Raw genomic sequence first — 24,536 nt, forward strand, 5'->3', positions numbered from 1 at the left:
TAGATGAGATGACTAGCACATGATAAGATCTATTGGTCAGACATTAATGTTGACATCAAGACATCAATTCAGGTGTAGGCATATCAGATTTATTACTCAATGTCAACAACCTTTACACCTGCATAAGATTCTTGGTTCCTTCATCCATAATTGCTATTGATCTGATACTATCAATGGAGATGACTTTATCACCTATGATGCTCCAATTTTCCAACTGTCATACCTGCAAAGAATACTTCAAGTAAGCCTGTGGCAGACACACTGAGTACCATGTTCAGTCTGTTTGGTGCCCCTGCGGAAACCATTTCTGACGATGGGAACTGTAAACAGGCAGAGCTTTTAGGGCTATGTGTGCCATAAGGGACTTTCTCCATGTGATGATGTCTACCTTGTTATGGTGGTTCTGCTCATGTATGCACAATCTTCTTCCCTTTGTTGGGAAGTGTGTCCTGCAAATGTCTTGGCAAAAATCATTCTCACCTGCCTTTCAAATATAATGTCTAATGGTGATCAAAATTCCATATCCAGGTGCAGCTCTGACCTGCAACATAGTAACATTTTGTGGCATTCTCACCACATTACCCAGATCACCAAATCTTGCCGAGTCTGTTAGATCACCCATCCAGTTGTGTAGGACTATTAACCAAGACAATAAGACTACAAAGAATAAGACCATACGAAATAGGAACAGAAGTAGGCTGTTTGACATCTCGAGTCTGCTTTGCCACTCAATTGAATCGTGGTTGATCCAACATTCCTCACGTTCACTTTTCTTCCTGTTTCTCGTGATCATTGATTTCCCTACTAATCAAGTATCTATCTATTTCAGGGAGAAAGTGAGGCGTGCATATGCTGGAGATTAGAGTCGCAGATGTGGTGCTGGAAAAGCACAGCAGGTCAGGCAGCATCCGAGGAACAGGAGAATTGACATTTCGGGCATAAGCCCTTCATCAGGAATGAATGATTCATTCATTCATTCCTGATGAAGGGCTTATGCCCAAAACATCGATTCTCTTACTTCTTGGGTGCTCCCTGACCTGCTGTGCTTTTCCAGCACCACACTCGTGACTCTAAGTAAGAGAAGTAAGAGAATCGATGTTTCAGGCATAAGCCCTTCATCGGGAATGAATGAATGAATCATTCATTCCTGATGAAGTGCTTATGCCCGAAATGTCAATTCTCCTGTTCCTTGGATGCTGCTTGACCTGCTGTGCTTTTCCAGCACCACACCCACAACTCTGATCAATCTATTTCAGCCTTAAAAATACACAAGGGCTCTGCCCCTACAGCTCTCTGTGGCAGGCACTTGCAAAGACTCACCTGAGAGAAGAAATTCCTCCTCATCTCAGTGTTAAATTGGTGCCTCATTATTCTGACACTGTACTTTTCATTTCTAGACTCTTCCATGAGGGGAAGCATTTTCTCAGTATTTACACTGTCAAGTTCCTTAAGGATTAGGGTGTAGATTTGCTTGCTGAGCTGTAGGTTTGATATCCAGACGTTTCATTACCTGGCTAGGTAACATCATCAGTGGCGACCTCCAAGTGAAGTGAAGCTGTTGTCTCCTGCTTTCTATTTATATAAATAGATATAAATAGAAAGCAGGAGACAACAGCTTCGCTTCACTTGGAGGTCGCCACTGATGATGTTACCTAGCCAGGTAATGAAACGTCTGGATATCAAACCTACAGCTCAGTGAGCAAACCTACACCCTAAACCTCAACCTGAGCTACAAACCTTCACAAACCTTGCTCCTTAAGGATCCTACATGATTCAATGAGATCACCTCTCATTTTTGTAAACTCCAGTGAGAGAGTCCCAATCTATTTCGTCTTTGCTCATAAGGCAAGCCTTCCATTCCAGAGATCATCCTAGTGAACCTTCTCGGAACTGCCTCCAATGAAGCAACATTTTTCCTTAAATAAGGGAATAAAAACTGCTCGTAACACTCTCAGTTGTGGTCTCAACAGCATTTTGTATAGTTGCAGTATGACTTCCCTACCCTTGTACTCCAACCTCCTTCAATTAAACTTCATGATTACCTGCTGCTGCATCTGTGTGCTAACTATCTCTGTTTTGTGTACAGGTACCATCCACTCCGCCCCCCCCCCCCCACCGCCCTCCCAAGTCATAGAGTCATAGAGATGTACAGCATGGAAACAGACCCTTCGGTCCAATCTGTCCATGCCGACCAGATATCCCAACCCAATCTAGTCCCACCTGCCAGCACCCGGCACACATCCCACCAAACTCTTCCTATTCATATACCCATCCAAATGCCTTTTAAATGTTGCAATTGTACCAGCCTCCACCATTTCCTCTGGCAGCTCATTCCATGTTGCAGCTTTTCTCCATTTAAATAATATGCTGTTCTTTTGTTCTGCCTTCCAAATTTTCCCACTTGCTATCTTTTTGGCCATCAGTATATCTTTGTAAATTGTATCCTCTCACAACCTGCCTCTCCATCTATTTTTGTGTTGGTTGCAGCATGTCTGCTTCCTTTAATTGAGTCATTAATATATATTGAAAACCATTGTGGTCCCAACACTGATCACTGTGGAGCCCTATTGGTCATAGGTCACCAACCTGAAAAAGACCCCCTTTGTCAAGTTACACCTCAGTGCTATCCATCTGGTTATGGGATATCCATCATCAACAGGGATCATATTTGGAAGATGAATGATAAAAATATATTGTCAAGCCATTCACTGCCTAATAATCTGAGTTGTAGGATGGTCTTCTCAACAAACAAGCAAAGATGGTTTACTACCCTCCTCACAGTGGTCACGTACCAATTTCATGGGGAGGCAGACAGGCTGGTTGAACATTGGCAAAAGGAAACTAATCCTGAGAAGTGAGAGGAGGAAAATGAGGAGCAATTAAAAGGCATAATTCTGACATTGATTTCGGAAAATAAATATCTGAGATATTAATGCACAGTCATCGACAATGGCAGAGAGATTGGGGCAAATATGGCTTCCTACTGAGAGCCCCCTTCCCCTTCTTCCAACAGTTTGGCCTGTTCACATGGTCACAGCTTATGGCCTGAGTCTCACTATCCTCATAAGGGGATTATTTAATGTTGCACCCATTTCTGGGAGTAACTAGTTAGTGTAGAAGCATAAACTCAGGAGCAATTCCTTCTTCATTTACCACGCAGTTTCCCAGAAAGTACAAATACTTGTACAATTGTAACAAAAGCCAGCAGGAATGAATCAACAATGAACTTGAAAGTAGCTCTTGATCCCTTTAAAAAGGTCTGGTGGGTTTCCTTGTTGCTGAATGCATTGATCTATGGTGTTCAATTAAGAGACGGAATTACTTAGAATTTTCCTGATGAAGGGCTTGTGCCCAACATATCGGTTCTCCTGCCCCTTGGATACTGCCTGACCGGCTGTACTTTTCTAGCACCACACTTTGCCTCTTACTTAGAATATTGGGCTCCAAAATTGCAATGTGGGTTTCAAGTCGATGTTACATAGTGATTAACATCACAATATGCATAACTTGCATAATTGTGGCATGTGCTATTCAATCACGTGCTGGAACCCCGATCAATACAAAATTTTTTGGATTTATTTTCTAGCAGAATACCCATGTAAAGAATGGGGAGACAATGGCCTAGTTGTATTCTTGTTAGATTATTAATCCAGAAACTCAGCTAATGTTCTGGGGACCTGAGTTTGTATCCCGCCAAGGCAGATGGGGGAATTTGAATTCAACAAAAAAAAAGTCTAGAAATAAGAATCTTCTGATAACTATGAAACTATTGTAAATTGTAAAAAAAAAACCATCTGGTTTATCAATGTCTTTCAGGGAAGGAAATCTATCACCCTTGCCTAGTCTGGCCTGTAGTGATTATAACAAGGTAAGCTAGATAGACATCATAGAATATGAGTTCCCTGACTGGGGCTGTTAATCTGGTCCAATCAGAATGCCCTGGCTGACACTTTAAAAGCAGAAGGGTCAGACATCCTGTTCCCCCTGAGAGCTGGCTCTGACGGAGCTGGATCAGTGTCAAGGACTCTCCATTTGTAAATTATGGATGACTTGGTGATGGGATACCACCCTCTGTGGAGTTATTTCATGGCTTACATGTGACTCCAAACCTGCAACAATATGGTTGACTCTCAACTGCCCTCTGGGCAAATAGTGATAGGCAATCAATGTTGGCCTAGTCAGTGATTCCCACATCCTGTGAATGAATAAAATAAAATGGCATCTAGAATAACATCCGTTGAAACAATGTGCATGCTGCAGGGCCTATATTTGACCTCTGAGATCATGCTAACAGCCAAAGGAAGAGTATTACAAAACTAAATATTGTGCCCTTGCACTTAATTATGAGGAATTTTTAACCCTACTTTAGTGCTTTCAACACAAAACTTCATACAGAGATCATTGTGCAGGAATTCCAGTATTGAGGCCAGCAGGTTTTATTCACAATCTATTGTCGACTTCCACACACCAGAATGCTAAATCATCAAAGTTGCACTTTAGCATCTTATCCATATCTCTCAAAAATGCTCTAAAATGCATCATGACAATGAATTACCTATATCTGAAAAGCAGAGACTGGTGATAACACAGACGAAGATAATGTAAACTGCGATCTAGCTATGATAAATTTAGTTTGAAGGTGAAATGCTGAGGGAAGGTATTGTCCATTTTACAAGGCTCCTTGTTTACCTTATTTTGTCTTCTTTGTCTTCTTCTCAGACGCAAAAATTCTTTGTGCTGACGTGACACAAAATTTACGGCAGCATATTCCAGCAGGGCGGAAAAGACAAAGAGAAGACAAACTGCCATCCAAATATCGATAGCCTTGACATATGAAACCTAGATAAAACAATAAAAAGCTTTAGGAAGAGATAATGTTCGCAATGAAACTGACAAATCTTCTTGCAGATCAATCCTACCATTCCAGTTTTAGATTATACTATCACTCTGCCCACTTGGAAAGGAATACTGGGAACAAATGAAACTATTTCTTAAGCTCTTTGAAATCAAACGCAAAGAGCAACCATCAATTGATGTTATTAAATATTCTTTATTTCACATTTTTCTCTATGTGTGACTTAGACCTCACATGGAATCATTCATTGTCAGTACTCTGAGAAAGGTGTGTGTCCAAGATGTGAACCCTGTTGTGCTGGAAACATCGACCACCCCCCCTCCCCCCACCCCCCGTTCCTCGGATGCTGCCTGACCCGCTGTGCTTTTCCAGCATCACACTTTGTGACTCTGAGCATAGGCAAGTCTGATAATGTCAAGGAAAGACAGGACTTAAATTTATTTTCACCCAAAACCATCTGCGATCCTGTAGTGTGCAGCTGAGGAGTATGAGAATGGAAAGTTCTGTGTGCCATCCTAAATTTGCCCTTGGACTTCATGATCATAATAGTAGGGTAAGTTGGGCACCCAACCATTCCCTGATGCAATTCTGAGGTGGGGTCAGTGGATTGACAATACAACTTAATCAGCAGACAGGTAAGCATAAATCTGCAATGGATACAATACTAATGTTGGGCTTCTCTCATCCTCCTTTTTCCAGTTTGAGGCAATTAGAAAAGACATGTCTGCAGTTTTCTTTCATATCCCTGGAGATTTCTTCAAGGGTTGCTGGTGAAGCAACCGGAGAGAGTCTGAAAAGGTGGCACATTTACTACTTTACAATAGTTTTGTAAACAAGCCCAGAAATAAATAAAAGAGCCTTGTTTCACTAAATAAAAGCCCTGAGCACATGTCCAAGTCATAATTAGGCATTTCCATTGCAAGTTGTTAGTGTTGTGACCATTGTACACCCATAAAGTGCATACGACAATGTTGAATTTAGATAACAAGTCTGTCAAGTCAGAGTCTTCAATCAGTTTGTTAATAGCCTTGATCATTCCAAATATTAAAACTTTTGACCACGGTCAGAAAACCAGATGCTCATGGCTCAAATGGTTGAATTTCCAAAAGGGGTCATTCTGTGATCTGGTCATCCCAGCACACACAGATCCCTGCAGGCAATGCTGAATTATGGAATCCCCTATGATATCCACTCCGGGTATTCGTAATTCCGCATTAAATGTAAAACCATGCCAGAACATTTCTTCAACACTTCCAATTTAATAATTACAATTTTTTTTCTGCTGAATTTTAAACATTCAGCAGTGTCAATAATGCTCAGGTCCTCTTTTTTTTACTAGATTGTTTTATGGTGTATAATTAATCTGAATCTTGCTAGGAAACACAAGCTAGTTGTCGCTTTTGCAGTTAGCTTTTCAGGAAATAGAATCCAGCAGATGATGAATAAACATGCGAGTTAACATATATTTTGGATTATATATTGGATCACACAACTTCATCTGTGGGCAACATCTGCGATTCATTGCAGTATGTATTATGTTTGAGTGAATGTTATTCATTATCATCCACAGAAACACAAGTTTTCGTAATTTCTATTTTCTTTAATCAATAGACAATAGTGGAATCACTTTTCCTCAAGCACATTGTAAGTCAGAAATAACGACAGCTTGAATTTATGTAACACACTAAAGAGGACAAATAGTCTCCAGTGCAATGATATTGCACTGTACAGATGCATTAACTTCAAAATGGAATTCCAAAGAGAAGCCTTTCAAACTACATTCAGTGTGCTCAGTATAATCCAGAGAGATTTGGCCTGGCATTCAGATCAGATTGGGGTCAGGAAATTGTTAAAATTTGCCAGTCCAAATTGCTTAATAAAAAGACAGCCAATTAAACTATCAATCCTCAGATTTTATAGAATCTCACAATGTTGGTGTAAAGTGAAAACGATGCAGGAAGAAACATAGACATTGAAATGGTTTGAGGGAAGATTGACCAACGCTGGTGAAATGTGCCTGTATTATGTGAGTTGTGTTCTAAGAAAGATTGAAACATCCGGAAGCATCTGCATTTGAGTCAACAAAATGAGCTGTGGTGGCAAACCTGGCACAGGGAGCAGAGGGAGAAAATAAGGAGATTGTAGAGATGGATGTAAATCTTAAAAGTTGATCCCTTCAGAAAGATTTACAGTTATTCAGCATCCATCATGGAATGTCCTAAAGCACTTTGCAGCCGATGAAATACTTTTAAAGTGTAACCATTGTTGTAACAGCCAACTTGGACACAGCAAGATCCCATAAATAGAAATTTGTTAACGAACCGATCATCCATTTTCTTATGTTTGAGGGATAGACATTGGCCAGGACATAAGTGATAAGACTCCTGAGCTTTATTCAGATATCACCATTGGATTGCCTACATCCACTGAAAGGGCAGAAAGACCCCAGTTGAACCAAAAGATAGCACCTCAGACAACAAAGCCCTCCCCCAGTATTGCATTGGATTGTCAGCCTTGATTCTTATGCTCAAATCCTGAGGACATAATCAGGGGTAAAAGCCTAAATATTTCAAACCAGCTTTACAATGAACAGAGTAGATCAAATACAGAACTTGCCCCTATAGCTCCAAGGTAAGGATAGGTTTTATATTTACCAATTGGACAGTGGTATAGTGCAATCCACGTCATATAAAATCAGCTTGACTTTAAAACAGGCCTCAATTTTACATTTTTTTCTTGATTAAGAATCAGTTGCCATGAGACCTAGTGACGTCTGTCATAGTATCGTACCAAATTCACCTCACTCACTACCAGGCTTGCCCCATTGCCTCCATCTTGTCTAATTCTAGTCCTATCTTATCACATGCTGTTTCAGGAACAGATTATCACTCACTGACACCAGCCAAAAAACTAGTGTCTGTGGCGCTCATGCCATAATTAAAAGGCCACGGTGTACCAAGGTAAGTATTGGCAATCGGCACTGACCTTACAGGCAGCATAATGGCATGGCAGCCACAAAGCCACACTGCTCACGGCACAGAGCCAATATGGCTGACACTCCCTCACACATGCAACCTCATTGATGAGATGGTGATGGCCTACTGGTATTGTTGTTAAACTAGTAATCCAGAGGTACAGGAAAGGTTGCAGGGACCTGGGTTTAAATCCTAGGACTGCAGATGAACTTTGAATTCAACAAAAATCAGGAATTAAAAGTGTAATGATCACCGTTAAATAACTGCCACAAAAACCCATCTGGCTTCACCAATACCTTTAGGGAAAGAAACTGCTGTGCTTACCTCATCTGATCTACATGTGGTAACATTTACCACCATCAGCAATGCAGGACTGGGCATCCATCAGGTGCTATGGGCCAGCAGCTGTAGGATCGTATCCAACACAACCTGCAAACTCACATCCTGTCATATTCCACACTCCACCATTACCATGAAGCCAGGGGATCAACCCTAGTTCAATGGAGAGAGCAGGAAGGCATGCCAGGATAAGCACCAGGCATACCTAAAAATGAGTGTCAATCTGATAAAGCTATCAAAGTAGACTTCTTGCATGTGAAAACAGTGCAATCAGCAGATGATAGAAAAGATAAGTGATTATAAAACCCAATGGATCAGATCTAAGCACTGCAGTCCCACCACATCCAGTTGGGAATGGTGGTGGACAATTAAACAATTCAGTGGAGGATGAGGTTCCTCAAATATCCCCAACTGGAATGATGTGGGGGATAGCACATCATAAGGGTAGCTCAGTTAGCTGGAAGGCTGGTTTGTGATCTAGAGCAATACCTACAACATAGGTTCAATTCCACACCATTTGAAGTACTACCTCTCCCCTTGCCTGAGGTATGGTGACCCTCAGATTAAACCACCACTAGTTGTCTCTCTTTAATGAGACAGTAGCACTGTGGTTTTTTGGAACTATGGCAACATTACATTATTACTGCAAGAAATAATACTGAAAAGGAATAAAGTAATTTAAACTTTCATATTAATGCTCAATTCGACAGAGATGGCTCGTGGCCTTGCACCATCCTGTGTCAGGCTCATGTTACGCTACATTTCTTTCTGCCTCATGAAACATCATCATTGAGTCGCTTCCACTGTTTATAAAACAGCCCCATCGGGCAGAATTTTCTATGTCTGTTTGGCATGGTTACTTACTTATATAGGAGGAAACACATGACAATTACATAGAATCTGTACAGGGTGAAAGTAGGCCATTCAGCTTATTGAGTCCACACCAACCTTTCGAAGAGCATCCCACCCAGACTCATACCCCGACCTAATCCCTGTAACCCTGCATCTCACTTGGCTAATCCACCTAGCCTTCACATCCCTGGAGATTATAGGCAATTTAGCAAGGCCAATCCACCTCACTTGCACATCTTTGGACTGTGGGAAGAAACTGGAGGAAACCAATGCAGACACATTGAGAATGTATAAACTCCATGCAGACAACTGCCCGAGGGTGGAATTGAACCTGGTACCTAGGTGCTGTTTGACAGCAGTGCTAACCACTGTGTAGCCCAGGAATGAAGATTTGCTATCAAGCTGTCAGAACCTTTCAGGTAGGTTGGCTTTCTTGAGCTTCGTGGCCATAAATCTGATTGCATTCACCAGCATGTCACGGATCTCATTATTACCCCAATCTGCTGGAATGGCATCCACAGATGCAATCTTCTTTAGCCAAAAAACAGGAAGCAAATGTTCACAAACCAAGCAACATATATCACAAACAAAGTGATGTGTCTATATACCTTGTTTCATACCTGGTGAAAAGGTCTCAGATGTGTATGCTCTCCTAGTTGTGAGGGAAGCTCAGTGAGCTGATTGTGTATATGAGCTGCTGAATTTTGTTTGTGTCAAGTGTTAACACTGGTAGATGTGAACAAGTAGTACCACCTTGGGGGTGCCGGTACTTCTACATTGCTTGCTGTAATTAAGTAACAGGTATTGAATGGATATGAAACAACTGATGGAGATGTTGAGTAAGCAATCTCCTGCGTGCAAGTTTGTTGTTTATCCAATCTTACAAGCCATCTAAAGATGTGCAGGTTAGGTGAATTGGCCATGCTAAATTGCCGATAATGTTCAGGGATTTGTAGGTTAGCTGCATTAGTCAGGGGAAATGTAGAATAATAGGGTAGGGGAATGGGCCTGGTGCGTTACTCTTCAGAGGGTGGACTTGTTGGACTGAATAACCTGTTTCCACACTGTAGGGATTCTATGATTCTAACTCCCAGTGATGAATGAATACTCGAACAGACAGTGACACATGTCCTGGCAGAGGGCAGTAGACCAATCATCCTCTTGTAGCACTAGATCCAGCTTCTTGAGCTAGCCATGGGATTGACCTGCACAGCCACCTCTGTCCTGGGTGTCTTCGACAATCAGGATGGTCTCTTGTGGCCATCCACAGGGAAACAAACATTGCTTCTTTCTTGGGTAGCTTTCAGGAGAACTTTCAGTGAGACACTGCTGAAGCATGGTACCAGTTTTTACCTGCTGTCTGACACTTCAAGGGTTGGTGAGATTACTGAGCAGAGGTTGACTGATGCTCCTGGGTTAGAGTGAAGTTCTCTCTTGGGGCCTTTTAAACATGGAGTCCAGAATCAAAGCCCAAATGATCATAAGTTCATATGATCCTGCCATTAAAACTTGGTGCTTTACCTACACAAGAGTCTGTAAAAAGCTGCAAAAAAAAAATCCCAGTGGGAAAACCCACCCATTATACCCTCCTTCTCACTGTCTCAAAACAATAAAATTCCACCTATCATCTCAGCTAGTGAGTAGCGTTCTAATCATCTTCGGTCCACCATAGTCTTCTATACAATATAAAAAAGATGCTTTATGTTATATTTAATACAACTACTTTTTTTTCATTAAATTGAGAGTGAACATGAAAATGCTCAGAGCAAATGTATCTTCTGAATTCATTTGAAGTAATGAAAAATATGATGGTTCCTTCATTTTAATTGCCTATCTCCTCAAATAGCTTGATTATGTTCAATAATTCTATAATTTAAAGTAACACATTATGAAATTTTCAATAACCCAAGATCGTTGGGGGACTGGAAATCTGCTGCAATCTTCTCTGTAATAATTCTTTTGAAGTGTTTTAATGAAAAACTGCAGGGAAGATTCAGCAGTACAAATATATCAGAGTGTTCAGTCAATTATTTCACAGCTCTAAAATCAAAATTCAAATCCAAACTTGTATGGAAACAGCAGTGAGGAAATACACTGCCTTCCATCCAGTTTTTGGAACTCTGTTTAAATATAACCAAAACACTGACAAGGGAAGTTCATATACGTAGCAATGTTCTTAAGATGTAAAATGTTAACTTTGCTTTCTCTCTCCACAGATGCTGCCAGACCTGCTAAGCTTTTCCAGCAATTTCTGTTTTTGATTCTGAATTAGAGTCATAGAGTCATAAAGATGTACAGCATGGAAACAGACCCTTCGGTCCAACCCGTCCATGCAGACCAGATATCCCAACCCAATCTAGACCCACCTGCCAGCACACGGCCCATATCCCTCCAAACCCTTCCTATTCATATACCCCTCCAAATGCCTCTTAAATGTTGCAATTGTACCAGCCTCCACCACATCCTCTGGCAGCTCATTCCATACTCTGTGTGAAAAAGGTGCCCCTCAGGTCTTTTTTATATCTTTCCCCTCTCACCCTAAACCTATGCCCTCTAGTTCTGGACTCCCCCACCCCAGATGTTGCCTATTTACCTTATCCATGCCCCTCATAATTTTGTAAACCTCTATAAGATCACCCCTCAACCTCCGACGCTGCAGGGTAAACAGCCCCAGTCTGTTCAACCTCTCCCTATAGCTCAAATCCTCCAACCCTGGCAACATCCTTGTAAATCTTTTCTGAACTCTTTCAAGTTTCACAACATCTTTCCGATAGGAAGGAGACCAGAATTGCACACAATATTCCAACAGTGGCCTAACCAATGTCCTGTACAGCCGCAACATGACCTCCCAACCTCTGTACTCAATACTCTGACCAATAAAGGAAAGCATACCAAACGCCTTCTTCACTATCCTGTCTACCTGCGACTCCACTTTCAAGGAGCTATGAACCTGCACTCCAAGGTCCCTTTGTTCAGCAACACTCCCTAGGACCTTACCATTAAGTGTATAAGTCCTGCTAAGATTTGCTTTCCCAAAATGCAGCATTTCACATTTAAACTCTGAATTAAACTCCATCTGCCACTTCTCAGCCACTTCTTGGCCCATCTGGTCAATATCCTGTTGTAATCTGAGGTAACCCTCTTCGCTGTCCACTACACCTCCAATTTTGGTGTCATCTGCAAACTTACTAACTATACCTCTTACGCTCACATCCAAATCATTTATATAAATGACAAAAAGCAATGGACCCAGCACAAGTCCTTGTGGCACTCCACTGGTCACAGGCCTCCAGTCTGAGAAACAACCCTCCACCATCACCCTCTGTCTTCTACATTTGAGCCAGTTCTACAGTTCTTTAGTTTGTTTATAAACTTATAACATCCTTCAGCTCCAGACCAGCATTAATCACATTTCAAATTGTATGAAATAAGATGATCTCAGACTATTGTAGGGGATCGTTCTCTCATTGTACTGAGACATTATGCTATGAGAACGTAGCGGAGCTTTACTGTGAATTAGGTATGCTTAATTAGTCATTAAACTGAAAAACCACTTCACTTCCAATCCTGACATTCTTCACTTTGATGAGCATGAAGGGTGGCACAGTAGCTCGCTATGCTGTGTCACAGTGCCAGGGACCCAGGTTTGATTCCAGGCTTGGGTGGCTGTCTGTATGGAGTTTGCACATTCTCCTTATGCCTGTGTGGGTTACCACCCACAGTCCAAAGGTATGCAGTTTAGGTGAATTGGCCATGCTAAATTGCCCATACTGTTCAGGGATGTGTGGGTAGGTGCATTAGTCAGGAGAATGGGTCTGGGTGGGTTACTCTTTGGAGGGTCAGCATGGATTTGTTAGGCCAAATGACCTGTTTCCATACTGTTGGGGTTCTATGCATGTGCCCTTAAAAAATCTGTATTCTTGCCTGGTTTTTAAATCTGGTTACAACTGTCTCATATTTGCAGCCATCAGATGGCTGTGGCCAGGGATTCCTGAACTTCTAAACAGTGTACAGACTGTGTCCAATTTATACAGTCATAAGTGTCATACGGCACAGAAACATACCCTTCGGTCCAACCAGTCCATGCCGACCATAATCCTAAACTAAACTAGTCCCACCTGCTTGGCCTATATTCCCCAAAACATTTCTTATTCATGTACTTATCCAAGTGTCTTATAAACATTGTAACTGTACCCACATCCACCACTTCCTCTGGAAGTTCATTCCACACCTGCACCTCTCTCTGTGGAAAAAAAATTGCCCCCATGTCTTTTTAAAACCTTTCTCCTCTCACCTTAAAAATATGCCATCAGGTCTTGAAATCTCCCATCGCAGGGAAAAGACACCTGCCGCCCACCTTACCTATACCCCTCTGATTTTATAAACGTCTATAAGGTCACCCCTTAAACTGCAATGCTCCAGCAGAAACAAACTCACAGCTGATCCAGCCTCTCCTTATGACTCAAACCTTCCAGTCCTGGCAAGATCCTGATAAATCTCTTCTGAACCTTCTCCAGCTAAATAATATCTTTCCTATAACAGGGCAGCTAGAAGTGTACACAATACTCCAGAACAGACCTGACCAAAATCTGGCATACACTCAACATAATGTCCAACTCCTATACTCAAAGATCTGAGCAATGGAGGCAAGTATGCCAAATAACTTCTTAACCACCCTGTCTATATGTGATGCAAACATCAAGGAATTATGTACCAGATCCCCTCGGTCTCTCTGCTCTACAATGCTACCAGAGACCCTACTTTTGTAAGATTAAGTCCTGCCCTTGTTTGTTTTACTAAAATGCAGAACCTTGCATTTATCCAAATTAAACTCCATCTGCCACTCTTCAGACCATTGATCCAAGTGACCAATATATCTTTGTAATCTCAGATAATCTTGTACACTGTTCACAATCCCACCAATCTTGGTGTCATCTGCAAACTTATTAACCATGCCTTCTATATTTACATCATTCATATGAACACCACTGGTGACCGGCCTCCAGTTCGAAAAACGACCCTCCACCATCACTCTCTGTATCCTGCTGTTAAGCCAATTTTGTATCCAATTAGCAAGCTGACCCTGAATCCCAATGTGATCTAACTTTATTCATTAGTCTACCATGCTGAACCTTGTCAAAGGCTTTACTAAAGGCCATGTGAACAATGCCTACTGCACTGTCATCATCAATCTTTTGGGTTACTTCTGCAAAAAACCCAATCAAGTTTGTGAGACATGATTTCCCTTGTACAAAACCATGCTGACTGTCCCTAATCATTCCTTGCCTCTCCAAATGCATATACATCCTATCTTTCAGAATCACTTCCAATAACTTACTCGCCACTGAAGTCCAACTCACAGGTCTATAGTTCCCAGGCTTTTCCTTACATCCCAACTTAAACAAAGGAATAACGTGAGTCGCTCTCCAGTCATCTAGCATCTCACCTGTAGTCATAGATGATATAAATATTTCTGAAAGAGGCCCGGCAATTTCCTCCCTAACTTCCCTTAACATCCTGGGATACATTCGATCAGGTCCTGGAGATTTAACCACTTTAATATTCTCTAAAACCTCTTCTGAAACGTGAACTGTTTTCAAAACATTAGTGTTTATTTCCCTGATCTCTCTAACCTCCAATTCTTTCTCACCAGTAAAATTTGATGCAAAATATACATTTAATGTCTCTCCCATCTCCTGAGTTTCAACACAGAGACAACCTCTTTAATCTGTATGGGGCCCTACTCTCTCTCTAGTTCCTGCCTTGCTCTTAATGTATGTTTACTATCTCTTTGGATTATTCTTAACCTTATTCCCCAAGATTATCTCATATAGAGTCATAGAGATGTACAGCATGGAAACAAACCCTTCGGTCCAACCCGTCCATGCCGACCAGATATCCCAACCCAATCTAGTCCCACCTGCCAGCACCCGGTCCATATCCTTCCAAACCCTTCCTATTCATATACCCATCCAAATGCCTTTTAAATGTTGCAATTGTACCAGCCTCCACCACTTCCTCTGGCAGCTCATTCCATACACGTACCACCCTCTGTGTGAAAAAGGTGCCCCTTAGGTCTCTTTTATATCTTTCCCCTCTCACCCTAAACCTATGCCCTCAAGTTTTGGACCCCCTGATGCCATGGAAAAGACTTTGCCTATTTACCCTATCCATGCCCCTCATAATTTTGTGAAACTCTATAAGGTCACCCCTCAGCCTCTGACGTTCCAGAGAAAACAGCTCCAGTCTGTTCAGCCTCTTCCTATAGCTCAAATCCTCCAACCCTGGCAACATCCTTGTAAATCTTTTCTGAACTCTTTCAAGTTTCACAACATCTTTCCGATAAGAAGGAGACCAGATTTGCACGCAATATTCAACAGTGGCTTAACCAATGTCCTGTACACTCCTGTATTCAATCCTCTGACCAATAAAGAAAAGCATACCAAACACCTTCTTCACTATCCTATCTACCTATGACTCCACTTTCAAGGAGCTATGAACCTGTACTCCAAGGTCCCTTTGTTCAGCAACCCTCCTTAGGACTTTACCATTAAGTGTATAAGTCCTGCTAAGATTTGCTTTCCCAAAATGCAGCACCTCACATTTATCTCAATTAATCTTCATTTGCCACTTCTAAGCCCATTGGCCCATCTGGTCAAGATCCTGCTGTAATCTGAAGTAACCCTCTTCGCTGTCCACTACACCTCCAATTTTGGTGTCATCTGCAAACTTACCAACTGTACCTCTTATGCTCATATCCAAATCATTTATGTAAATGATAAAAAGTAGAGGACCTAGCACCAATCCTTGTGGCACTCCCCTAGAGGCCTGTGACCAGTGAAGTGCCACAAGGATTGGTGCTGGGTCCTCTACTTTTTGTCATTTACATAAATGATTTGGATGCGAGCATAAGAGGTACAGTTAGTAAGTTTGCAGATGACACCAAAATTTGAGGTGTAGTGGACAGCGAAGGGGGTTACCTCAGATTACAACAGGATCTTGACCAGATGGGCCAATGGGCTGTGAAGTGGCAGATGGAGTTAAATGATAAATGTGAGGTGCTGCATTTTGGGAAAGCAAATCTTAGCAGGACTTATACACTTAATGGTAAGGTCCTAGGGAGTGTTGCTGAACAACGAGACCTTGGAATGTATCCTCTCTTTGCCTTTCTGACTTCCTTCTTAAGAATGTCCCTGCACTCTTTATACTGTTCAAGAGATTCATTTGAACTCAGTTGTCTATATCTAATGCACAATTCTTGACCAGAACCTCAATATCATTATTCATCCATTGTTCTCTAATTCAACAAGCCTTATCTTTCACTCTAACAGGAACATAATGACTCTGAACTCCCATTATAACACTTTTGAAAGCCTCCCACTTCTCAGATGTCCTTTTACCTATGAAGTCTACTCCAATCAATTTTTGAAAGTTCTTGTCTCATATGATTACAATTTGTCCTGCTCCAACTAAAAACTTTAATTTATTGTAGATGTAGGGTGTTCTCTTAACAGCAGCTTCTGCTTTTTTCTTAAAGCACTTCTAAAAACCCCTTATCATTTTGTATTGCTTCTCGGTGTTTTGAAATGACTGCAAGAAGCGTGTGATGATTTTACAGGACGGTTAGTGGAAGATGAAAAAGGAACCAATCAAAGTAGACAGGTTTCAATTCCATTTTTGATATTTGACATTGCTATAAATTAAGACAGCGTTCAAAAATATGAATTTTCCAAACTCTTCCCTGGAGTATTCATGAAATATCAGATCTGTAGACCTCTGCATGAAAATTATCTTGCTCAAACTCCACATACTGCACCACTTCTCCAGTGAAAATATGTTGCTATTGGTAACAATGTCGACAGATTGAAGGCATTTCAGTGTTTGTTCTCCAACTGGTTGTGCCCAGGAATATGACACCAATGCTGTAAATTATTAAAAATTGCTTTGCATTTGACTCTTCAGAGAGTTTTAATCCTCAAGCAAAAACTGACCTGTGAAGTGGAAGGCGAATGGCTTTAACTTGATCATAGCAACAGAATAAACATTTCTCTGTTTCTGAAATGTGCACAAGGTGTTTGCAGAGATTTTCTGATCTTATCATCTGACCTGATTTGAGGTTCAAAAGGCAAAAGAGTTGCTGTCAGGAAACCAAGTTATCCACAGCATTGCTGTATTATTGATAGGAATGTCAAAATGAAAGTGTTTGGAGAGTTCAGAATCTGTTGCTTAGTAACCTTCCACAGACCTGAACAACCTATTAGAATGTGCCCAGAATGTCTCATAAAGCATTTTCTTTGATAATCTCATCAGTCAGGTTTCACTAGACTGGAATGAGGTGATCGAAACTTAAGTGTTTTACTCACTTGGTAATCAATCAGGCTTAAGTTCTCTCATTGGCAGCCTCATAACTCAATACATCTCCAAAACCTATGCAATAAACTTATTCAACAAATATTTTCAATCTTTTTGAAATTACTTCTGCCTCCACGTGTCTCCAATTTAGCCAGGTTAAGTCTGAACTGCTGTTATTTGCTGATTTTTTTAAGAAATACCTTCGAAAGTAAAAATAATGGAATTGTTACTGGTTGTGGCAGATTAAGGATATTGCATTCTGAGTATCTTTGCAACAGTACAGTGGATTCTGTGTAGAGAGTGAGAACCTCTCCCAACCTCCACTGAGCTGTTCTTTACCCCCAGTCAGTAGGGAAACTCTGACATATGGGGAACATCAGCGATGGTTCCTCTTCTGTTTTCAGCAAATGCTGTGACCCACAAATTGAGAATAGTGGTCTGTAATACCTCAGATTGTGGGTGTCTGCATGTACACTCTCCCAGAGTCCCTATCACGAAGCAAGGCCTTTCAACACCTTAATCGCTTTAACACTCCTCCTTTTAAATCTGTACGCAGTCAATTCATGAAAACCCTTCGCTAGTGGAGAGTTCTAGACATCTCTTTTCCCATGCTCATTTTCAACTGGTGTCTTCTCTCTAATGTCAGAGTCATGCGGTCAGCTCCGTCATCATACGTAAATTTGTTTTGGCACGTCTCTTTCAGGGTTCTCTTGAATTGATCTACATTATTCCAGTTATGATTATACAAACTTTTGAACAATCATTATTACTTTGACGACTGTCACCACTATTATTACCATTTCCTTGCCACTCAAATTTTAAATCACACAAGTCAAAACCATCTGGAACTCTGGCTGGCCATTCTGATCTGCTTCACTTGAGTTTAAAAATAGAGTGATGGTGTCATATTTTGCCAAGAAATGTTTTACCACATTACAAGACTTGTTGTAGAATGGGTACTGCTCTCCCACAACACCGGATAATTAGACTTGGTCTCACTTCTTGGCTTGAGTAAGATCAATGCCTGCCCATTCTTCCTAAATATTCCTTCAGGCATTCTGACAACATAACAGCTCAGTTGATCTGTGTCTCTGATGATGATCACTTTTGACCTCCTATCTCTGATCAGACTTCCTGCCTTGACTGGAAGTTTGACAGATGTTTCATCTCATGTTTAGAGTTGTACTGCCTCTGCTGCTTTGTGCTGTAGCTTTCTCTATTCTTTGCTTTTCCTATTGTGATCTTGAGAGGTAATCTTTGGTTTAAAGTTTGGCCTCCTTATGTTGTAAAACTGGACCATCAATTTTTTAACTTCCTTCTCTTTAACTATTCCCCCAGTGAGTTATTTAATAGTGTTGCTCTATAGCTGAGTGGAGCTAATTCCCAGTCTGGATTTTTATGCATCAGTTAGCATAGAGCATAGAACGTCATAGCGCAGTACAAGCCTTTCAGCCCTCAATGTTGCGCCGACCTGTGAAACCAATCTGAAGCCTATCTAACCTACACTCTTCCATTATCATCCATATGTTTATCCAATAACCATTTAAATGCACTTAAAGTTGGTGAGCCTACTACTATTGCAGGCAGTGTGTTCCATACCCCTACTACTCTCTGAGTAAAGAAACTACCTCCGACCTTTGTCCTATATCTATTACCCCTCAATTTAAAGCTATATCTCCTCATGATAGCCATCACCATCCAGGGAAAAAGACTCTCACTGTCCACCCTATCTAATCCTCTGATCATCTTTTATGTCTCTATTAAGTCACCTCTTAACCTACTTCTCTCAAACAAAAACAGCCTGAAGGCCCTCAGCCTTTCCTCATAAGACCTTCCCTCCATATCAGGCAACATCCTGGCATATCTCCTTTGCACCTTTTCCAATGCTTCCACATTCTTACTATAATGCGGAGACCAGAATTGTACGCAAAACTCCAAGCGAGGCTGCACCAGAGTTTTGTACAGCTGCAACATGTCTCCAAAACTCAATCCAGCTACCAATAAAAGCTTTCACACTGTATGCCTTCTTAACAACCTTATCAACCTGAAAGGGAACTTTCAGGGATCTATGTACATGGACATTGAGATCTCTCTGCTTATCCATACTGCCAAGAATCTTACCATTAGCCAAGTACTCTGTATTCCTGTTACTCCTTCCAAAGTGAATCACTTCACACTTTTCCACATTAAACTCCATTTGCCATTTCTCAGCCCAGCTCTGCAGCTTCTTTATGTCCATCTGTAACATGCAGCATACTTCTGAACTGTCCACAACTCCACTGAACCTAGTGTCATCCATACATTTACTAACCCATCCTTCTATGCCCTCATCCAGGTCATTTCTAAAAATGACAAACAACTGTGGCCCCAAAATAGATCCTTGTGGTACACCATTAGTAAGCGAACTCCAGGATGAATATTTCCCATCAACCACCGCTCTCTGTCTTAGAACATAGAACATAGAACATAGAACAATACAGCACAGAACAGGCCCTTCGGCCCACGATGTTGTGCCGAACTTCTAACCTAGATTAAGCACCCATCCATGTACCTATCCAAATGCCACTTAAAGGTCGCCAATGATTCTGACTCTACCACTCCCACGGGCAGCGCATTCCATGCCCCCACCACTCTCTGGGTAAAGAACCCACCACTGACATCTCCCCTATACCTTCCACCCTTCACCTTAAATTTATGTCCCCTTGTAACACTCTGTTGTACCCGGGGAAAAAGTTTCTGACTGTCTACTCTAACTATTCCTCTGATCATCTTATAAACCTCTATCAAGTCACTCCTCATCCTTCGCCGTTCCAACGAGAAAAGGCCGAGAACTCTCAACCTATCCTCGTACGACCTACTCTCCATTCCAGGCAACATCCTGGTAAATCTTCTCTGCACCCTCTCCAAAGCTTCCACATCTTTCCTAAAGTGAGGCGACCAGAACTGCACACAGTACTCCAACTGTGGCCTAACCAAAGTCCTGTATAGCTGCAACATCACTTCACGACTCTTGAATTCAATCCCTCTGCTAATGATCGATAATACTCCATAGGCCTCCTTACAAACTCTATCCACCTGAGTGGCAACCTTCAAAGATCTATGTACATAGACCCCAAGATCCCTCTGTTCCTCCACCTGACTAAGAACCCTACCATTAACCCTGTATTCCGCATTCATATTTGTTCTTCCAAAATGGACAACCTCACACTTGGCAGGGTTGAACTCCATCTGCCACTCCTCAGCCCAGCTCTGCATCATATCTAAGTCCCAGCTTTCAGCTTTCTTTCAGCTTTCCAATTTCAGATCCAAACCGTTAAATCACCCTCAATGCCATGCCTTCATATTTTCTGCATAGCCTACTGTATGAACCTTATCAAACACCTTACTGATGAAACACCACATCAACCACTTTACCCTCATCCACCTGTTTGGTCACCTTCTCAAAGAACTCAATCAGGTTTGTGAGGTACAACCTACCCTTCACAAAACTGTGTTGAATATCAATAATCAAATTATTCCTTTCCAGATGATTATAAATTTTATCTCTTATAATCCTTTCTAACACTGTATCCACAATGGAAATAAGGCTCATAGGTCTATAAGTTCCAGGGTTGTCTCTACTCCCCTTCTTGAACAAGGGGACAACATTTATTTTCCTCCAGTCTTCTGGCACTATTCCTGTAGACCATTATGACATAAAGATCATAGCCAAAGGTTCTGCAATCTCCTCCCTAGCTTTCCAGAGAATCCTAGGATAAATCCCAACTGGCCCAAGGGACTTACCTATTTTCACACTTTCCAGAATTGCTGACACCTCCTCCTTATGAATCTCAATCCTCTCTAGCCTAGTTGCCTGCATCTCCTCGAAAACGTTGTCTTTTTCCAATGTGAATACTGACATAACAGCCTTAACTGCTTGTTCTGACTCTCCAGGATAGAATGGGGAACTTGTCATCCAGTGGATACCGGCCTCCAAAGTTATCTTCCTGAAATCTTCATTCATCAAAATTGAGGTCCATTGGCTGATGCTCATTCCAAGGAATTGTATATTACAAAGATGCTCTGATCACTGAGCTTCTTGTGGTTTAGTGGAGTCCTGCCACTTCAATCGTCTTGAATATATCTGACCAGGCCAAATACAACTTCCCCATAAAATTGAACAAATCCATCACTAGCCTTTCCCTTGGCTTTTCCTGAAACCTCGATGAAATCATTGGCTCTGTATGGCACACGTTTGGCATGACAAAATGTAATCCTCTATGTCTTTCAAAGTGTCTGGCTATCACACTTTTGTGTTCTTGCTAAGCACATTGCGATACCAAATCCTTATGGATGTTCTGTAGGATGTCTTTTCATATTGTTTTTTCACCTATCCAATGGTCCCCTAATTGTCTTACCAATGCACAGACCTCCATGGTTCATGTGTGGCAGTCACTTCCACATGAGGAGGGCAATGCGTCCGTACACCAAATGGCTTGTATGAGGCCTTGAAAGTGAAACACTGCTTCTCAACCATCTATATTCGGTTTGGTTCTCAACATTGAAGGGAACAATTCAGAGAATGCTGGAGAAGCTCATCATCTGTGGAGAGAGAAACAGAGTTAATGCTGCATCTAGTATGACTCTTCTTCAGATCAAAGTTCCAAAGAGTCATACCGGACTTGGGGCATTAAATCTTTTTCTCTCTCTATAGATATTGCATGACCTGCTGAGTTTCTCCAGCAGTCTCCATGCTAGCACCAGAAGTCCACTATTTGCATTTGGTTTTTGTTTGATAGTTCTCAATTTTATTTTCCTGGCACAAGTCATAAGCATGTTTTATCTTCATCTCCAGCTCCTTTTTCATCTGGGGAGCTCTGGGTTTGTTTGGCCCATGTTTGTTTTTTGAGGGAAGATATCTCAACTATGCCTAAACCACCTCTGCTTTGTGGCTGACCTCTTGTTTAGCTGCAGCTTTTTCCACCAACTTTCAGTTCCAATCTAACTGGTCTGGCTCTATTATTGCCGCATTGCCTAATGACAACCCGATAACTAGGGCTGAATGTTGTAAAAACCCATCTGGTTCACTAATGCCCTTTAAGGAAGGAAACTGCCATCCTTACCTGGTGTACATGTAACTCCAGACACACAGCAATGTGGTCGACTCTAACTGCCCTCTGGACAATTAGTGATAGTCAATAAATGCCAGCCTATCCAGTGAAGCCCACTTAAACTTACCTTTGTACTAATTATGAAAACCTGATATTCTTAGACATAAAATCATATAGCATGAAAACAGGCCCTTTGGTCCAACCAGTCCATGCCAACCATAAACCCAAACTAAACTAGTCTCATGTGCCTGCTCCTGGCCCATATCCCACCAAACCTTACTATTTATATATTTATCCAAATGCTGTTTAAAAGTTGTAATTGTGCCCACATATACCACTTCCTCAGGAAGCTCATTCCACATGCGAAGCACCCGCTGTGTAAAGAAAATCCTCCCTCATGTCTTTTTAAAATCTCTCTCCTTTCACCTTAAAAATGTACCTCTTAGTCTTGAAATCCCCCATTCGAGGGAAAAGACACTGACCATTAACCTTCTCAAACTCCTCATATTTTTATAAACCTCTATAACGTCACCCCTCAACCTCCTACACTCCAGTGAAAGTAGTCCCATCCCAGCCGGCCTTTCCATACCCAGCAACATCCTAGTAATATCCTTCCTATAACTGGGTGACCAGAACTGGACACAGTACTCCAGAAGCTTTTAGATTGCTTTAAGAGTTTACCGTTTTCAAAATTTATGAACTTTGAGACACAGTGCTTAATCCCCTGATTCACTTTGGTAATGTCCATTACAGAGATGGAAAAACAGCAGGGAATTCACCCATTATTCTACTCTCCCTCAACCAGTATCACAAAGAAGGGCTCTGTCAGTCATTCATCCAATTGTTCCTTGTGTGACTTCCTTGTCATAAATTGGCTTGGTCATTTTTCTGTATAACAAGAACATTACTTAATATACATACAGTGCTTTGGAATACTTCTGACATAAAAGATAAAGGAAACATGGTGGCATGGTGGCTCAGTGGTTAGCACTGCTGCCTCACAGCACTAGGGACCTGGGTTCAATTCCAGTTTGACTTCCAATTAGGATCCTGAGGAACTCTCTCATTTCAGAAATCACACTGATACCTGCAGAAAGGATTAACAGAGAACTCACTAATATGAGGGGTGCTTATAGAAAATTTACAGGTCCAGTGTAAATATGGGGCATGGGTAGATGGGTGAGTGGATGATTGAGTGAATGGGTAGTGTGGTAGGTTGGATGTGCTAAGTTGTGAATCAGGTCAGGTGGAGGGTGGGTCGTGACAGATTGGTAGATGGGCAGAGTGGGATAGCATGTCAATTGGAGCGATAGATAGGCAGATTGGATTACATGTCAATTGGAGTGGTAGATAGGCAGATTGGATTGCATGTCAATTGGAGTGGTAGATAGGCAGAGTGGGATTGCATGTCAATTGGAGTGGTAGATAGGCAGAGTGGGATTGCGTGTCAATTGGGGAGGTAGATAGTTGGGTCAGTGGGTAGTTGGGTTGCGTGAGGAAGGAAGATCAGAAAGACAGCTAGTCACATTGGGTCATGGTGGGCTATTTGGATGTCGGGTTTAATCAGGTCTAGTCTGCGGTTGTCAAGTTAGGCTAGGAGGTAAAGTCAGACTTGGGGCTCATCAGGTAATGGGGTAAATTGTGCAATTAGAAGTTAATTTGGAAGGACTGGTCAGTTAGTGGGGCAGTTGGTCAGTTGGGCAGTGACAAACCTGGTCAGGAGGACTGGTTGGATCAGGGTGATCCTGTGGTACCAGGAGTTATCAGAATGTCGGAGGGGATGGTTTTCAGAACAGGTTTGGGTTCATCAGTCAGGAGGGGCATGCAAGTAGTCAAGTTAATGTTGGGGATGTCAGCAAGAAATTCCAGTCAGGTAGGGGTTTGGAAGGGATTAAGGGTAGGTGGGTGGTTGACGGCAGATTAAGTTGGACAGATAGCTGGGGGAACCAGAAAACCTAATTGATATGTTAAGGCGGAAGTCAAAGGGTTATTGTGAGTGACTCAGGGTTTGGAGATGGTGTGCAGATTCAGTCCCATAGTTACCTAAAAGTTAGACCAGCTTCTAACTTATGT

At 41.7% G+C, this 24,536-nt stretch overlaps 1 protein-coding gene across 7 annotated transcripts in view; it reads right to left on the reverse strand.

The window, feature by feature from the left end:
• glra2 (glycine receptor, alpha 2) overlaps positions 1–24,536 on the reverse strand; it is a 196,422-nt gene that overhangs the window by 39,675 nt on the left and 132,211 nt on the right. For all 7 annotated transcript variants that reach the window (XM_072584843.1, XM_072584841.1, XM_072584845.1 and 4 more), the window contains one exon: positions 4,690–4,839. In XM_072584843.1, the coding sequence (XP_072440944.1) occupies positions 4,690–4,839 (150 nt within the window). The remainder of the gene's footprint in view (positions 1–4,689; positions 4,840–24,536) is intronic.

Source organism: Chiloscyllium punctatum, chromosome 15 (genome assembly GCF_047496795.1).
Source record: "Chiloscyllium punctatum isolate Juve2018m chromosome 15, sChiPun1.3, whole genome shotgun sequence".
In the NCBI taxonomy this organism is placed as follows: domain Eukaryota; kingdom Metazoa; phylum Chordata; class Chondrichthyes; order Orectolobiformes; family Hemiscylliidae; genus Chiloscyllium; species Chiloscyllium punctatum.